Source organism: Rattus norvegicus, chromosome 3 (assembly GCF_021556685.1).
Source record: "Rattus norvegicus strain SHRSP/BbbUtx chromosome 3, alternate assembly SHRSP_T2T, whole genome shotgun sequence".
Taxonomy (NCBI): Eukaryota; Metazoa; Chordata; class Mammalia; order Rodentia; family Muridae; genus Rattus; species Rattus norvegicus.
Window position 1 is genome coordinate 60281421 of NC_141536.1, and position 18465 is coordinate 60299885.

The following is an 18465-nucleotide window of genomic DNA, read 5'->3' on the forward strand; positions in this document are numbered from 1 at the left end:
TATGGACGAGCCTGGAGCTGATGGTATCTAGGACCGCCACAATGAAGTGAGAACAGCTGAGTGGGGAGAAGCCGTCATTTTCTAAATAAATCTGACGGACAGGACCAGCTGCACCTCTTTATGAATCAGATGTAGAGCGAGAGGGAAAGGCAGCGCCGTGCCTGTGAAACCCTTCATGGAAGCATTAGGAAGAACTGAATTACCTTCACAGAGATTGAGAAACACAGACACACAGGTATGGGGGAAAGTTCTAGGCTGTTTGGACATGTTCCATCTCAGGTATTCATTAGGAAACAAGGTGTCCATATCTACATACACCTGTATATACTACTCGATAAGTACTTCTCTGTGCCTGTATTTCTCATGGAATTTTTTCTTACCAGGACATATAAGTTGCTTTATGGAATAGGGGATTTTTGTATGGACTCATTTTGAATAGGCTTTAAAATATCTCCCCGATACCATCTTCTCTCCCAGCTTTGTACAGGCCTTATATATCTCTCTCCTCCCCAAATAAAGAGAAGTTCACGAATATATGACTGTAGCATGTATTTCTCATGCTTTTTTCATGTTTTTTAATTGCATTTTTGTTTACATTTTAAATGTTATCCCACTTCCCAGTTTCCCCTTCAGAAACCTGCTATCCCATCCCCCCCCCCCGCTTCTATGAGGGTGCTCCCTCACCCACCCACCCACTACCTCCTACCTGCCCACCCTGACATTCCCCTACACTGGGGCATTGAGCCTTGACAGGACCAAGGGCCTCTCCTCCCACTGATGCCCGATAAGGCCATCCTCTGCTATATATGCGAATGGAGCCATAAGTCCATCCCTGTGTTCTCTTGGGATGGTAGTTTAGTCCATGGGAGCTCTGGTGGGTCTGGTTGATTGATACTGTGTTCTTCTTATGGGGTTGCAAACCCCTTCGGCTCCTTCAGTCCTTTCTCTAACTTCTCCATTGGAGCCCTTGTTCTCAGTTTAATGGCTGGCTACGAGCACTCGCCTCTGTATTTGTCAGGCTCTGGCAGAGCCTCTCAGCAGACAGCTATATCAGGCCCCTGTCAGCATGCACTTCTTGGCATCCGCAATAGTGTCTGGATTTGGTGGCTGTATATGGGCTGTATCCCCATGTGGGGCAGTCTCTGGATGGCCTACACATTTGTCTCCATATCTCTTCCTATGAGTGCTTTTGTTCCCTCTTCTAAGAAGGTCTGAAGCATCCACACTTTGGTCTTCCTTATTCTTGAGCTTCATGTGGTCTATGAATTGTATCTTGGGTATTCTGAGCTTTTGGGCTAATATCCACTTATCAGTGAGTGCATATCATTTGTGTTCTTTTGTGATTGGGTTACCTCACTCAGGATGATATTTTCAAGTTCCATCCATTTGCCTAAGAATTTCATAAAGTCATTGTTTTTGATAGCTGAGTAATATTCCATTGTGTAAATGTAAATGTATCATTTTTGGTATCTATTCCTCTGTCGAAGGACATCTGGGTTCTTTCCAGCTGCTGACTATTATAAATAAGGCTGCTGAGACCCGGTGAGAGAGAGACCCAACCGCCTGGTCAGGTGGGCACTCCTGAGGCTGCAGAGCGGAAGAGACCACCAACACTGCTCACCCCTGCCCACATCCCTGGCCCAAGAGGAAACTGTATAAGGCCTCTGGGCTCCCGTGGGGGAGCGGCAGGACCCCTGCCAGAGACACCGCCGGACCCTGAAGGAAACAGACCGGATAAACAGTTCTCTGCACCCAAGTCCCGTGGGAGGGAGAGCTAAACCTTCAGAGAGGCAGACAAGCCTGGGAAACCAGAAGAGACTGCTCCCTGCACACACATCTCGGACGCCAGAGGAAAAAGCCAAAGACCATCTGGAACCCTGGTGCACTGAAGCTCCCGGAAGGGGCGGCACAGGTCTTCCTGGTTGCTGCCGCTGCAGAGAGCCCCTGGGCAGGACCCCACGAGCAAACCTGAGCCTCGGGACCACAGGTAAGACCAAATTTTCTGCTGCAAGAAAGCTGCCTGGTGAACTCAAGACACAGGCCCACAGGAACAGCTGAAGACCTGTAGAGAGGAAAAACTACACGCCTGAAAGCAGAACACTCTGTCCCCATAACTGACTGAAAGAGAGGAAAACAGGTCTACAGCACTCCTGACACACAGGCTTATAGGACAGTCTAGCCACTGTCAGAAATAGCAGAACAAAGTAACACTAGAGATAATCTGATGGCGAGAGGCAAGCGCAGGAACCCAAGCAACAGAAACCAAGACTACATGGCATCATCGGAGCCCAATTCTCCCACCAAAACAAACATGGAATATCCAAACACACCAGAAAAGCAAGATCTAGTTTCAAAATCATATTTGATCATGATGCTGGAGGACTTCAAGAAAGACATGAACACACTTAGGGAAGCACAGGAAAACATTAATAAACAAGTAAAAGCCTACAGAGAGGAATCGCAAAAATCCCTGAAAGAATTCCAGGAAAACACAATCAAACAGTTGAAGGAATTAAAAATGGAAATAGAAGCAATCAAGAAAGAACACATGGAAACAACCCTGGATATAGAAAACCAAAAGAAGAGACAAGGAGCTGTAGATACAAGCTTCACCAACAGAATACAAGAGATGGAAGAGAGAATCTCAGGAGCAGAAGATTCCATAGAAATCATTGACTCAACTGTCAAAGATAATGTAAAGCGGAAAAAGCTACTGGTCCAAAACATACAGGAAATCCAGGACTCAATGAGAAGATCAAACCTAAGGATAATAGGTATAGAAGAGAGTGAAGACTCCCAGCTCAAAGGACCAGTAAATATCTTCAACAAAATCATAGAAGAAAACTTCCCTAACCTAAAAAAAGAGATACCCATAGACATACAAGAAGCCTACAGAACTCCAAATAGATTGGACCAGAAAAGAAACACCTCCCGTCACATAATTGTCAAAACACCAAACGCACAAAATAAAGAAAGAATATTAAAAGCAGTAAGGGAAAAAGGTCAAGTAACATATAAAGGGAGACCTATCAGAATCACACCAGACTTCTCGCCAGAAACTATGAAGGCCAGAAGATCCTGGACTGATGTTATACAGACCCTAAGAGAACACAAATGCCAGCCCAGGTTACTGTATCCAGCAAAACTCTCAATTAACATTGATGGAAAAACCAAGATATTCCATGACAAAACCAAATTTACACAATATCTTTCTACAAATCCAGCACTACAAAGGATAATAAATGGTAAAGCCCAACATAAGGAGGCAAGCTATACCCTAGAAGAAGCAAGAAACTAATCGTCTTGGCAACAAAACAAAGAGAATGAAAGCACACAAACATAACCTCACATCCAAATATGAATATAACGGGAAGCAATAATCACTATTCCTTAATATCTCTCAATATCAATGGCCTCAACTCCCCAATAAAAAGACATAGATTAACAAACTGGATACGCAACGAGGACCCTGCATTCTGCTGCCTACAGGAAACACACCTCAGAGACAAAGACAGACACTACCTCAGAGTGAAATGCTGGAAAACAACTTTCCAAGCAAATGGTCAGAAGAAGCAAGCTGGAGTAGCCATTCTAATATCAAATAAAATCAATTTCCAACTAAAAGTCATCAAAAAAGATAAGGAAGGACACTTCATATTCATCAAAGGAAAAATCAACCAAGATGAACTCTCAATCCTAAATATCTATGCCCCAAATACAAGGGCACCTACATACGTAAAAGAAACCTTACTAAAGCTCAAAACACACATTGCACCTCACACAATAATAGTGGGAGATTTCAACACCCCACTCTCATCAATGGACAGATCATGGAAACAGAAATTAAACAGTGATGTAGACAGACTAAGAGAAGTCATGAGCCAAATGGACTTAACGGATATTTATAGAACATTCTATCCTAAAGCAAAAGGATATACCTTCTTCTCAGCTCCTCATGGTACTTTCTCCAAAATTGACCATATAATTGGTCAAAAAACGGGCCTCAACAGGTACAGAAAGATAGAAATAATCCCATGCGTGCTATCGGACCACCACGGCCTAAAACTGGTCTTCAATAACAATAAGGGAAGAATGCCCACATATACGTGGAAATTGAACAATGCTCTACTCAATGATAACCTGGTCAAGGAAGAAATAAAGAAAGAAATTAAAAACTTTTTAGAATTTAATGAAAATGAAGATACAACATACTCAAACTTATGGGACACAATGAAAGCTGTTCTAAGAGGAAAACTCATAGCGCTGAGTGCCTGCAGAAAGAAACAGGAAAGAGCATATGTCAGCAGCTTGACAGCACACCTAAAAGCTCTAGAACAAAAAGAAGCAAATACACCCAGGAGGAGTAGAAGGCAGGAAATAATCAAACTCAGAGCTGAAATCAACCAAGTAGAAACAAAAAGGACCATAGAAAGAATCAACAGAACCAAAAGTTGGTTCTTTGAGAAAATCAACAAGATAGATAAACCCTTAGCCAGACTAACGAGAGGACACAGAGAGTGTGTCCAAATTAACAAAATCAGAAATGAAAAGGGAGACATAACTACAGATTCGGAGGAAATTCAAAAAATCATCAGATCTTACTATAAAAACCTATATTTAACAAAATTTGAAAATCTTCAGGAAATGGACAATTTCCTAGACAGATACCAGGTATCGAAGTTAAATCAGGAACAGATAAACCAGTTAAACAACCCCATAACTCCTAAGGAAATAGAAGCAGTCATTAAAGGTCTCCCAACCAAAAAGAGCCCAGGTCCAGACGGGTTTAGTGCAGAATTCTATCAAACCTTCATAGAAGACCTCATACCAATATTATCCAAACTATTCCACTAAATTGAAACAGATGGAGCCCTACCGAATTCCTTCTACGAAGCCACAATTACTCTTATACCTAAACTACACAAAGACACAACAAAGAAAGAGAACTTCAGACCAATTTCCCTTATGAATATCGACGCAAAAATACTCAATAAAATTCTGGCAAACCGAATTCAAGAGCACATCAAAACAATCATCCACCATGATCAAGTAGGCTTCATCCCAGGCATGCAGGGATGGTTTAATATACGGAAAACCATCAATGTGATCCATTATATAAACAAACTGAAAGAACAGAACCACATGATCATTTCATTAGATGCTAAGAAAGCATTTGACAAAATTCAACACCCCTTCATGATAAAAGTCCTGGAAAGAATAGGAATTCAAGGCCCATACCTAAACATAGTAAAAGCCATATACAGCAAACCAGTTGCTAACATTAAACTAAATGGAGAGAAACTTGAAGCAATCCCACTAAAATCAGGGACTAGACAAGGCTGCCCACTCTCTCCCTACTTATTCAATATAGTTCTTGAAGTTCTAGCCAGAGCAATCAGACAACAAAAGGAGATCAAAGGGATACAGATCGGAAAAGAAGAGGTCAAAATATCACTATTTGCAGATGACATGATAGTATATTTAAGTGATCCCAAAAGTTCCACCAGAGAACTACTAAAGCTGATAAACAACTTCAGCAAAGTGGCTGGGTATAAAATTAACTCAAATAAATCAGTTGCCTTCCTCTATACAAAAGAGAAACAAGCCGAGAAAGAAATTAGGGATGGGGCTGGGGATTTAGCTCAGTGGTAGAGCGCTTACCTAGGAAGCGCAAGGCCCTGGGTTCGGTCCCCAGCTCCGAAAAAAAGAATCAAAAAAAAAAAAAAAGAAATTAGGGAAACGACACCCTTCATAATAGACCCAAATAATATAAAGTACCTCGGTGTGACTTTAACCAAGCAAGTAAAAGATCTGTACAATAAGAACTTCAAGACACTGAGGAAAGAAATTGAAGAGGACCTCAGAAGATGGAAAGATCTCCCATGCTCATGGATTGGCAGGATTAATATAGTAAAAATGGCCATTTTACCAAAAGCAATCTACAGATTCAATGCAATCCCCATCAAAATACCAATCCAATTCTTCAAAGAGTTAGACAGAACAATTTGCAAATTCATCTGGAATAACAAAAAACCCAGGATAGCTAAAGCTATCCTCAACAATAAAAGGACTTCAGGGGGAATCACTATCCCTGAACTCAAGCAGTATTACAGAGCAATAGTGATAAAAACTGCATGGTATTGGTACAGAGACAGACAAATAGACCAATGGAATAGAATTGAAGACCCAGAAATGAACCCACACACCTATGGTCACTTGATTTTTGATAAAGGAGCCAAAACCATCCAATGGAAAAAAGATAGCATTTTCAGCAAATGGTGCTGGTTCAACTGGAGGGCAACATGTAGAAGAATGCAGATCGATCCATGCTTATCACCCTGTACAAAGCTTAAGTCCAAGTGGATCAAGGACCTCCACATCAAACCAGACACACTCAAACTAATAGAAGAAAAACTAGGGAAGCATCTGGAACACATGGGCACTGGAAAAAATTTCCTGAACAAAACACCAATGGCTTATGCTCTAAGATCAAGAATCGACAAATGGGATCTCATAAAACTGCAAAGCTTCTGTAAGGCAAAGGACACTGTGGTTAGGACAAAACTGCAACCAACAGATTGGGAAAAGATCTTTACCAATCCTACAACAGATAGAGGCCTTATATCCAAAATATACAAAGAACTCAAGAAGTTAGACCGCAGGGAAACAAATAACCCTATTAAAAAATGGGGTTCAGAGCTAAACAAAGAATTCACAGCTGAGGAATGCCGAATGGCTGAGAAACACCTAAAGAAATGTTCAACATCTTTAGTCATAAGGGAAATGCAAATCAAAACAACCCTGAGATTTCACCTCACACCAGTGCGATTGGCTAAGATCAAAAACTCAGGTGACAGCAGATGCTGGCGAGGATGTGGAGAAAGAGGAACACTCCTCCATTGTTGGTGGGATTGCAGACTGGTAAAACCATTCTGGAAATCAGTCTGGAGGTTCCTCAGAAAATTGGACATTGAACTGCCTGAGGATCCAGCTATACCTCTTGGGCATATACCCAAAAGATGCCTCAACATATAAAAGAGACACGTGCTCCACTATGTTCATCGCAGCCTTATTTATAATAGCCAGAAAATGGAAAGAACCCAGATGCCCTTCAACAGAGGAATGGATACAGAAAATGTGGTACATCTACACAATGGAATATTACTCAGCTATCAAAAACAACGAGTTTATGAAATTCGTAGGCAAATGGTTGGAACTGGAAAATATCATCCTGAGTGAGCTAACCCAATCACAGAAAGACATACATGGTATGCACTCATTGATAAGTGGCTATTAGCCCAAATGCTTGAATTACCCTAGATCCCTAGAACAAACGAAACTCAAGACGGATGATCAAAATGTGAATGCTTCACTCCTTCTTTAAATGAGGAAAAAGAATACCCTTGGCAGGGAAGGGAGAGGCAAAGATTAAAACAGAGACTGAAGGAACACCCATTCAGAGCCTGCCCCACATGTGGCCCATACATATTCAGCCACCCAATTAGACAAGATGGATGAAGCAAAGAAGTGCAGACCGACAGGAGCCGGATGTAGATCGCTCCTGAGAGACACAGCCAGAATACTGCAAATATAGAGGCGAATGCCAGCAGCAAACCACTGAACTGAGAATAGGTCCCCTATTGAAGGAATCAGAGAAAGAACTGGAAGAGCTTGAAGGGGCTCAAGACCCCAAAAGTACAACAATGCCAAGCAACCAGAGCTTCCAGGGACTAAGCCACTACCTAAAGACTATACATGGACTGACCCTGGACTCTGACCCCATAGGTAGCAATGAATATCCTAGTAAGAGCACCAGTGGAAGGGGAAGCCCTGGGTCCTGCTAAGACTGAACCCCCAGTGAACTAGACTGTTGGGGGGAGGGCGGCAATGGGGGGAGGGTTGGGAGGGGAACACCCATAAGGAAGGGGAGGGGGGAGGGGGATGTTTGCCCGGAAACCGGGAAAGGGAATAACACTCGAAATGTATATAAGAAATACTCAAGTTAATTAAAAAAAAAAAAGACGGCAAAAATTCAAAAATAAATAAATAAATAAATAAGGCTGCTATGAACATAGTGGAGCATGTGTCCTTGTTATATGTTGAAGCATCTTTTGGGTATATGCCCAGTAGTGGTATAGCTCAGGTAGTACTATGCCCATTTTCTGAGGAACCACTAGACTGATTTTCAGAGTGGTTGTACCAGCTTGCAATCCCACCAGCAATGGAGGAGTGTTCCTCTTTCTCCACATCCTCGCCAGCATCTGCTGTCACATGAGTTTTTGATCTTAGCCATTCTGACTGGTATGAGGTGGAATCTCAGAGTTGTTTTGATTTGCATTTCCCTGATGACTAAGGATGTTGAACATTTCTTTAGGTGCTTCTCAGCCATTTGATATTCCTCAGTTGAGAATACTTTGTTTAGCTCTGTAGCCCCTTTTTAAAAAGGGTTATTTGATTCTCTGGAGTACAGATTCAATGCAATCCCCATCAAAATTCCAAGTCAATTCTTCATAGAGTTGAAAGAGCAATTTGCAAATTCATTTGGAATAATTTTGGATAGCCAAAAATATCCTCAACAATAAAAGAACTTTTGGGGGAATCACCATCCCTGACCGCTAGCTGTATTATAGAGCAATAGTGATAAAAAAAAATGTATGGAATTGGTGCAGAGACAGGCAGGTAGATTAATGGAGTAAAATTGAAGACCCACAAATGAAGCCACATAACGATGGTCACTTGATCTTTGACGAAGGAGCTAAAACCATCCAGTGGAAAAAAGACAGCATTTTCAACAAATGGTGTTGGTTCAGCTGGAGGTCAGTCTGTAGAAGAATGCAAATCAATCCATTCTTATCACCTTGTACAAAGCTCAAGTCCAAGTGGATCAAGGACCGCCACATAAAACCAGACACACTGAAACTAATGGAAGAGAAAGTGGGGAAGAGCCTTGAACACATGGGCACATGGGAAATTTTTCTGAACAAAACACCAATGGCTTATGCTTTAAGATCGAGAATGGACAAATGGAACCTCATAAAATTGCAAAACTTCTATAAGGCAAAGGACACTGTCATTAGGACAAAATGGCAACCAACAGATTTGGAAAAGATCTTTACTAATCCTACATCTGATAAAGGGCTAATATCTTATATAGACAAAGAACTCAAGAATCTAGCATGCAGTTTCTACTACCTTGCTTTAAGCTCTGGTTGGACCACACTACCAGCCACTACCCTGGTTCCCTTGGATCCTCGGATGAAAGACACACACACATGTTCCAGCACACAGGTGCGTGCGCGCGCGCGCGCGCGCGCGCGCGCGCGCGCGCGTACACACACACACACACACACACACACACACACACACACAGGCACAGGCACACACACACCTCATTATTAATCTGCCTTATGGCTCAGAGGCTTGGCTCTTCTAAGCCTCCCGCAGCTAGCATGCCTTTTCCTTTACTTCTTACTCAACACCCCACATCTGCCTTCAGCTTAGTTGCATTTCTAATCTCCTGCCTGGGGAGCAGCCGATGTCACTCAGCCCAAGGTCTCACATGGCTGATGACCACCCCACCCCACCCCCAGCTTTGGTAACCTGAAAGTCCAGCCTTTTCTGCCCAGCCATTGGCCACTGACAACTTTATCGATCAATCAAGAACCAATTTGGGAACAGGACCTTCAGCATTCACACAGATTCCTGATCAAAGCATCACAACCAATCCCTACATAAGACAGTCGCTTCCTTGGCAAAGGTGGTGCAATAATCACCCTTGGGATTGTGTGACCCCACTCTTGACAGTATATTTGCTTCTGTATCAACTGCCTAGGGTGAGCTCTTCTTGTTAGCTTTGAAGGATGAGCTGAGAGGGCCGCCTTCAAGACCTAAGGGCAACTTCTTGGAGCCCATGTGTTGGGTTTGGGGTGGAAGCTGAGAAAACTCACCTCAGAAACAGGCTTAAAATGAAAGCTTTATTTTCTACACACACAGGGAGGTGGCCAGTTCTGGATCTGAACAGCATTTCAGAAGGAAGATCTTACAACATTTTTAAAGGATGAGAACACAATCCATGGGTGAACAAGGTGAGCTGTGGCATTGATCAATCATATTTTGACACAGGAGTTAAACAAGCAAGTTAACGTTGGTGACTGGGCCTTAGCCGAGTCACCTGGTTTCAGGGTCCTTGAGTCAGCTTTTGCAGTCTCCTGGACTCTGATCTAGAATCTAGAACGTGAAGGGAACAAAGGAGTGGGCAAGGTGCATGAAGTCAATTAAGTCAAGACAAGCAACACGCTCATGATTTATGTGCCTCAGTTTAGATAATGGGATAACAGCAGCTTTCCTTTTACATCCCTTACTTGTTAACAGACAAACAAGGAACATCTGAAGAAGCAGGACAGGAGTTGGTTTTGGGGCCTGGGAACATGAACTCAGTTTTGTTCCTGCCACCAAAGTGGATTTTGTTCCTGAGATGACTGGACTCAGGAAACTGTCTCCTAACACATGGACATAACCAGTACCAGGCAAGAAACTCCATTCTGCCAACAATCTGATCAGTCTGCAAAGACCAGTGCCTTCTAGCTAACACCTTGACTTCAGCCATGTGAGATCTTGAGCAAAGAGCCCAGAGATGTCATTCCCAGACTTCTGATCACCAGAAGCTTCATGATGGAGGGTGAGAGTTCTTAGTTGCTGAGTCATCGTGATCCACCATGCAGCAGCAGAAAATCAACACATGTAGCTTTGTGACAGGGCAAGAAGACAAGGCAGGTTTCCTCCATCTTGTCGGGGCCATTTCAGGTTTAACTAGGATTTGATCTTAATGGAGAATCCCATGGAAATTTACCTAACTCTATTCTAGAAATTCAAGACTGGGAAGTCCTAGTTAATTTATCTTAGTATCTGCTAAACTGCCTGTTGGTTTGAATTCCCCCAACCCCCCACCCCAGCGAACTGCTTGTGTTACCTTCTGCTAAACTTGCTTTTAAGAAGTGTACCCTCCCCCACCCCACACATGTGAAGCTGCTGAACAAAATGCCAGGACATGGTTTCTGCCCTCCAAACCCTGTGCTCTGGATATTTGAGGCTACAGCTAGGTCGATAATTACTTGAGTGTAGTCCCAGCCAGCTAGAATAAAGACTTTCAGTTAGCTATAAACTGTCTGAGTGGTCATCTCTGGAGAGCTATACATCACAGCATCCCTTTCAACATCTTTAGAAGAAAACGTAGACTCCGAATCCCCTAAGAGAAGATATGTAACAGGTGATACAAAACATGCTCTCAAAAAAATCCATCTACATGAGTGTTTTTATACACAATAGTTAAATAAAGTCAATGTATAGTAATAATTTTTTCAGGTGTTATCAAGGATCAGAGTCTGGAAACATGAGAATAATTATAACGATCATACCTGGAAATTTTAAAGCTCATTTGTTCAGCTTTATAACTATTTTATATAGCATCCTGTCATGGCTTCCTAAGAAATTTGGCCTTAAACACATATATGTTTTCAAGACCAACAGGCGTCCCTGGTGAGAGTCAAAGACTCTAGGCAAACAAAAGGTGCATGATCACCATGATTCCCCTGCTAGTTCTCCACCAGAGGAAACTCCATTAACTATTTAAGAGGCTTACAAAGAGAATAGCCAGCAGTGGCCAGTTGAGATTACAGCCCCCTCAACAGGTGACAGCACCTGGAGTGAGGTTGGCAGCACCTTAAAGCCATCTTTTGTATCAAGAGGAAAAAAAACAGTTACGAAACTGAGGTTGGAAAAGAAGGATCTTTGACTTCCTGTATATGCTTGGGCCAAGTTTCTAGCCTCCCAGAAGCATTCCTAAGGTGGGAATGGCACAGAAATCGGAAAGCCAGCGTGCTCTTAGACTTTATGGCAAAGCTTGATGGAGTGAATGATTTCTTATTAAAAGGATCAACAGTCATCTTGGCATCATTATTATCTTTTTAATTTGTTCTGTGGTTTAAAAGCAACCAGAGAAGGGCAGAGGGGATGGCTCAACAGTTGAGAGCACTTGTTGCTTTTGCAGACGACCCACATGACAGCTCACAACCATCAATAACTTTGGTTCCAGGGTATCCTAGACCCCCTTCTGACCCCCACAAATACCAGGTACATATGTGTACAGGGTTTCTCTCTCTCTCTCTCTCTCTCTCTCTCTCTCTCTCTCTCTCTCTCTCTCTCTCTCCAAGCTGGCTCTTCCATATATAATCCAGCCATTTGGATCATTTTTTATCCATTTTGCTCTCTTGGCCCAGGCCACCCCTCTTGCTTGGCAGCTCCTCTCTTGTTCTTCCTTCCTTCTCTCCTCACATGGCTTGGCTGAGTCCCAATGTGTTCACTCTGAACTCGCCCAGATGTCTCTCTCTGCCCCTTTCTGTATTCTCCCTCATATTCATAATAAACCTCCTCCTCCAACACACCAAGGGGCAGTCATGTCTTTCTTTTTATTTATTTATTTTTCATTCATTTTATCGGTCATATCAATTAAAAGGAACCAGCAGCAACGGGCAGATGGGATGGTTTACCCTCCCCATTTATTTACCATTCAAATGATAGATCAATAAAACATTGAACTTAAAGGTCTAATACAAAACCTTTTGGATAAACAAAATGAGACTTACTTTTTTTATATAATGCTCATATTTGGCAGAATCAGCCCTGTAATGCTGAGTGCAAAAGGCCATAGGTGAACACACACAATATTAGTCAATTTAAAGTTCGGAGAGATACAATATCCAAACACAGTTGGTAGAGCTTTAAATGTGTGCAATGAACCTACAGAGGCCAGCAAAGCAATGCTAAATTCAAATTCTGGAATTGGTTACCCATGGGGGTGGGGAATAAGGAGATGGAACTAGGGAAAATCAATACAAACATTCAGAAATAATGATATTTTCTAAATCTGGGGGGAGGGGAGGGAGCAGATATAGGTGTACACATGTTCTCTTACATTTTATAGATACCCTAGAAACTCAGGGGAAAAAAGCAATGATTTAATTTGTTTTTTTTCTTTTCTCCAGAATTTGATCTTCCCCATGGTCCAGAGCTCTGAGCAGAGCAGCAGCAATTCATAACCAATTTATGATATGATCTAGGTCAGGAACCACTTGTCTCTCCCACAGCCAATTAAACATGTTGTCTTTGTAACAACTAGCAATTATGATTCTCTGCATAACCAAAGTCCTTGGGTTGTTCATTTATTATTAGTGGCAATCACAGGATACTGAGAGCTTTTCTTAATAATGTTGTATGCCCAGAAGTATTTCCTTTAGTACTTGCTCTTTCTCAGATCAAGGAAGAGAGACATAGCAAGAGACAAATCTTACCACGCCACTCTCTGCTCCAAGCACAGCGCTACAGCATGCAATACTGACACCTGTGAGCCGTCTTTACTCCAGCAGCCATACAACCCAGGTGCTGGGGTACTCTTCCTCACAAGCGAAGTGGAGACACATGAGACTATGTGCTTTCCTGGAGTTCAAACACAGTGTCTCACGTTGCAGAGAGCTGGAAGGTGGTCACCCTTAGGACAGATGATGGTATCCAACCCAGACTGGGAGTTCATCAAAGAGTTTCCAGAATGGGAATCCGAATCCAGGAGGAAGAGAAACAGCATGGGGAATGGAGCCAGGGAAAGGATTGGTCCAAGTGATGGGGAATTGGGGGCTTTAACATCTCCAGAGATACACAAAGACGATCCGGTGAGTCATTTATCAGATTTAGATTCTTGCTCCCATGACATCGCCAGGTCCCCATAAGAGCTATACACAAGATGGTCTGTGGGGTCTGAGAGACAGTAGGGTTGCATCCTCACACAGCTAAGCATGGATCAGCTCTCAGTGTCTATGAACTGCTATAATAACCCCTAGGTTTTTTTTAACATATCAGATATTAAATGTCCTTCTAACTAGCAATTTGCCCTCTATTCAATAGCCAGGGTGATCATTGTGAAATACAACTTGTGGTGGTTCATGTGTGCCCTCCCAGCATTCCACGGGTGGAGGCAGGATAACTGCTATGTAACAAGACCCTGTTCAGGAGATGTAAATAAATCGATTAGATTAAAATTTAAAAATACTGCTGGGAGCATGGTGGTATATGCCTTTAATCCCAGCACTTGGGAGACAGATGACGACGCAGCAGCATCTCTGAGTTCGAGGCTAGCCTGGTCTACAGAGTGAGTTCCAGGACAGCCAGGGCTGTCCTGTTTATTGGGAGCAATTTTTAACATATGATAGTGATTCTAGCTTCTGTTGGCCAACGAGCATGTTATATGGGTGCTTTTATTATGATCTCCAACGAACATGTCACGTATGCATTTTTATTATTATCTCACAGCTTAACATCAAGTCTGCCCCATTATGAAAGAGTGTCAGGCTAAGGATCATCATTTCACCCCAAGTCTGGGCAGACCCAGACAGTAGTCGGCCAACAGCAAGCAATGCTGGGAACCAGATCACAGAGGGTGTAGCAGTGTCAATTATTTTGGTTACCGTGGCTCTGCATGACATCCCTTCTCCACCTCAACCAGAAAAGCCATCAACATTGTGACAACAGGACCTCGAAATAGATGGCTCCTCTTACCTCAGCGTCAAAGCGTGGGTCCTGGTAGGCATCGCTGACATTCACAGGAAGGCCTGTCGAAGCAACCAGCTCAGCGATACTGTTATTTATCAGCCAGTCGGAGTAAGATGACTTCTCCACACTTTCTTTGAAACTGTCGGAGCACCGGGCAGGCAATAAGAAAGAGGAGAAAATAAGTTTGTTAGAAAGTAAGCTCTGTAAGGCTATATTAATAACAACATCACTTGTCCTCATTATGGAGAGATAAACAGTATTAGTCATAGAATGGCAGGGAGATAATTATCAGGAGCCACTTTGGAATTCCTTCCCCCACTAGAGTGGAAAGTAATCAGACCATGGATACACACACAGATCCTCTATGGGCCAGAGAGCAACTCTAGGCTGTGTTTAAGTCTCAAGGTAGACAGATGAAAACACAGAACAATAAGGCAAAGAAGAAACTCATAACAGGACAACACAGCTTCGTACATTTCCACTGGGTCTCTCTGACCCCCAGCTGAACGTCCCAGATGCTTTGATACCAAGAATGCGGGAAAACTAGGAAATAAATGTTAGATGTTTTGGGGTTGAGAATGGAATACAAGGCCTTACGTGGGCTAAGCCAGCAGTCTATCACTGAGCTATATTTCCAATGGTAACATAGCCCACTGGTGTTTTTAGTTTAAGCTACATTTTATATAAGGAAATACTAAGATCATGAGTAGTTATTGCTATTACACTGTTTGTACCCATTCGTACGTAGTTGTTATTACACCATATGTACCCATTTGCAGTCTACGGCACACTGAGAGGAGCAGGAGCTGTTGCAGGAGTTGTCCTGGAGACCACCAGATGCATGAAGGAGCAGGAGGGGTAGACATTATCCTCTACCATCAGCTCTACACCACATCTGTGACTGCTAAGCTCAGGACACATTTGATGTTATTCATCTCTTAATGCATATAAAACACGGAGAATACACAAACTTATTCTCTGCAGGTCTCTAGCTGAGAATGGAAGTTTGAATAAGAGGCTTGGGTTTATAGGTCTTAAGTGGTACATAAATCAAAGAGATACAAAGACTGGGAACTTCAAAGAAAGGTTGTTTCGTTTTCGAACACAAATCACCAAGTCAGCTCTCTGTTTTCTCCTTGCTACCCTACATCTATGACAAATGAAGCTGTATGTTATGCTTTAAGGAAAGCAACAGAGAGGAAGACGTGTGGTAATGTACCTGTTATGTGGATCTAAGCTAACAGGCTCATCCCCATAGTTATAAAAACAAAACAAAAAACATGTGGACTGAATTCTTGATGTGCTTTCAAAGAGGCATTAACTTGGCAATGTATTCTGTGGTATCTGCACACTTTATTCTATAGTACATTTATTCTGTGTATATGGATACATGGGGGGTACATGTACCTGTGTGCATTTGTGTGTTTGTGTGTGTGTGTGTGTGTGTGTGTGTGTGTGCGCGCGCCCTGTGTGTGCCCTGTGTGTAGGTGCTTATGTGGGTGCCTCTGTGTGTGTGTGTGTGTGTGTGTGTGTGTGTGTGTGTGTGCCAGAGGATGATGTCAGGTGCCTTAACTGATCATTTATTTTTTGAGCATCTCTCAAATTCCTTAGGCTTGCTAGTGAGTGACTTTGAGAGACCCACCTATCTTCCTCCCCTAATACTACAGTTGTGCATGGACTCTGCCAGGCCCCACTTTAATATGAGCACCAGAGATATAAGGTCAGGTTCTTGTTGCCATGGTGGGCACTTTACCAACCAAGCCATCTCTCCAGCTCCATACCCTATGATTCTACAAGTTTTCATGATCCAATAGTTTTGGAAGTAATGACCTATTATGGGCTGTAGAGTATGGGATGAAAGGGCTGAAGGCTGACCTTGGAAAGACCTGAGTAGAAGTCAAGGACAGGCCTGAGATGAGGAAGAGAAGTAGGCACAGGGAGTGAGATTAGACAATTCAACAAGTATCTTTCAAGACGGGTATGAGTTCACAGAAAAGTTTGGGGGTATGTGGAAGAAACATCAGGGATTTAAGATAAGCACAGCAAAATGAGTGATCGATCACAGAGAGAGGGATAAGACTAGGAAGTAGGCCAGGGTCCAAGAATTGAGACTTTTGAAAGAGTTGCTGCGACCTTAGCTATAGGCAACAGAGAACCATTTACAAATATGGAAAAGAAGTGGCCATTCAAGCAGTGACTTTAGGAAGCTTCAAGGTAGTGAATAAGAAGTCCTAGCTAAGAGAGACCGAAGAAGAGGCTCCACATGGTGGCCTGTAGATGTCAAGCCTATGTCAAGGGCTTGGCGGCCAGACACCAGTGATGTATGGTTTGCTTCTAAATCACCTGGCGTGGTTCATAGCAATGCTTTGTTTTATTTTATTTTTGTTCTGAGAAGTGGGGAGGTGAGAAAGATGACAGGTGTTCCAGAAGCATGGACAGACTGCTCATGGGAAAAACTCAGGACCAGAACCTCAATCCATCTTCGGGCTTACAAAGCTGACCCAGAGGTACAATTATTTTCAGGGACATGAAGTTTAGATGGCTGGAATTTTCTCAGGGAGAGCTGTGTAGAGAAACTGATACTGAAGGGAAATAAGGAGGTGAAAGGGTAGGGACACAGGGAAGAGGGGAGGAAGGAAGAGAAATCAGATTTATCACTGTAGGACAGGGCCAGTCTGGATGTTTTGTTGACTAACTTGCTGTCTCTGTGTGCATCTTTATAAAATGGATGCATTTCTGTACATCTTACCAACTCAGAGAAACTGACACCCAGAGATGCTCTCTAACTCCCTAAGAGATTCGAATTTACCCAGTTCTCACTCCTAACTCGCAGAAGACTCTTTCTTCATTACCCTTCTGGAGTTTAATAAGCAGAAGAAAACCAAAACTCATGGACTAACCTCTGAAAATGAGAGAGAGAGACAGAGAGAGAGAGAGAGACAGAGAGAGAGAGAGAGACAGAGAGAGAGAGAAGAAGGAGGAGGAGGAGGAAGAGGAGGAGAAGGAGGAGAGGAGAGGGAGGGAGGGAGAGAGGGAGGGAGAGAGGGAGGGAGAGAGAGAGAGAGAGAGAGAGAGAGAGAGAGAGAGAGAGAGAGAGAGAGAGGACACTAGAGAGGCAGGAAGGTACAGAAAGTAGCAAACACTTTGTTCTGAGCTGCTGTGAAGGGAAAGAAGGAAAAACACTGGCTTTCCTCAGGTCCCCACTTAAAGAATTCCCAAAGGAGGAAAGATGACAAAATATCACTGAGCTAGGGCTCCCAAAAGCCTCCTTCTAAATCTAGGACATTTTAGCATTTTCTCAGTTCAGACCGCATACTGCATTGGAATAATCCCATCATCAAGCAACAGCTGCAGAAATAGGAGCCTCGATTCCATGCCAGGCACTGTTGAAACAGTAGGGAAAAAGCTATGGTCTCTGCTCTTACGGTCTGTACCATGCCACTGAAGAGAAGGAGATACAAGCACACTAGCATTTAAACAACATATAAATTGAAATATCTAGTGCAAGTCTCAAATAAAAAAAACTGTCATGCAGCTAGATGGCTACGTCACCAAGTCAGTTGAATGAACTGTGAATGCTGAAGAGGCCCAGGGACCGGGTGGTATAGTCTAGCCAAAGCTTCAGAAAGGAGGTAGGACCTGAAGTGCCCAAAGGTTGACAGTGCAGAGTGTGGCAACCATCCTTTCGTCTGTCCAGTTGATGGTCCATGGACTAAAGTCTAGGAGCTAGGATGTCCAGAGAGAAATAAAGTTGACTTGTCACTTTGTATCATTGTCTTGGTCTAGGCTGCCGTAACAGAATACCATGAGTGAGATGTAATAACAACCAGGACCACAGCCTTTACAGATTTGATATCTGGTTCCTTG

The 18465-nt window shown here is 42.9% G+C and overlaps 1 protein-coding gene and 1 long non-coding RNA gene across 4 annotated transcripts in view; one reads left to right on the forward strand and one right to left on the reverse strand.

Moving 5' to 3' along the window:
• Positions 1-18465, reverse strand: part of Pde11a (phosphodiesterase 11A) — a 370466-nt gene that overhangs the window by 168005 nt on the left and 183996 nt on the right. For all 3 annotated transcript variants that reach the window (NM_001127480.2, NM_080893.2, NM_001127481.3), the window contains 1 exon segment: positions 14605-14737. In NM_001127480.2, the coding sequence (NP_001120952.1) occupies positions 14605-14737 (133 nt within the window).
• LOC147995537 (uncharacterized) lies at positions 121-11939 on the forward strand. Its single transcript, XR_015683622.1, has 4 exons — positions 121-235; positions 1488-1987; positions 9994-10085; positions 10372-11939. It is a non-coding gene; the product is annotated as an uncharacterized LOC147995537 (long non-coding RNA).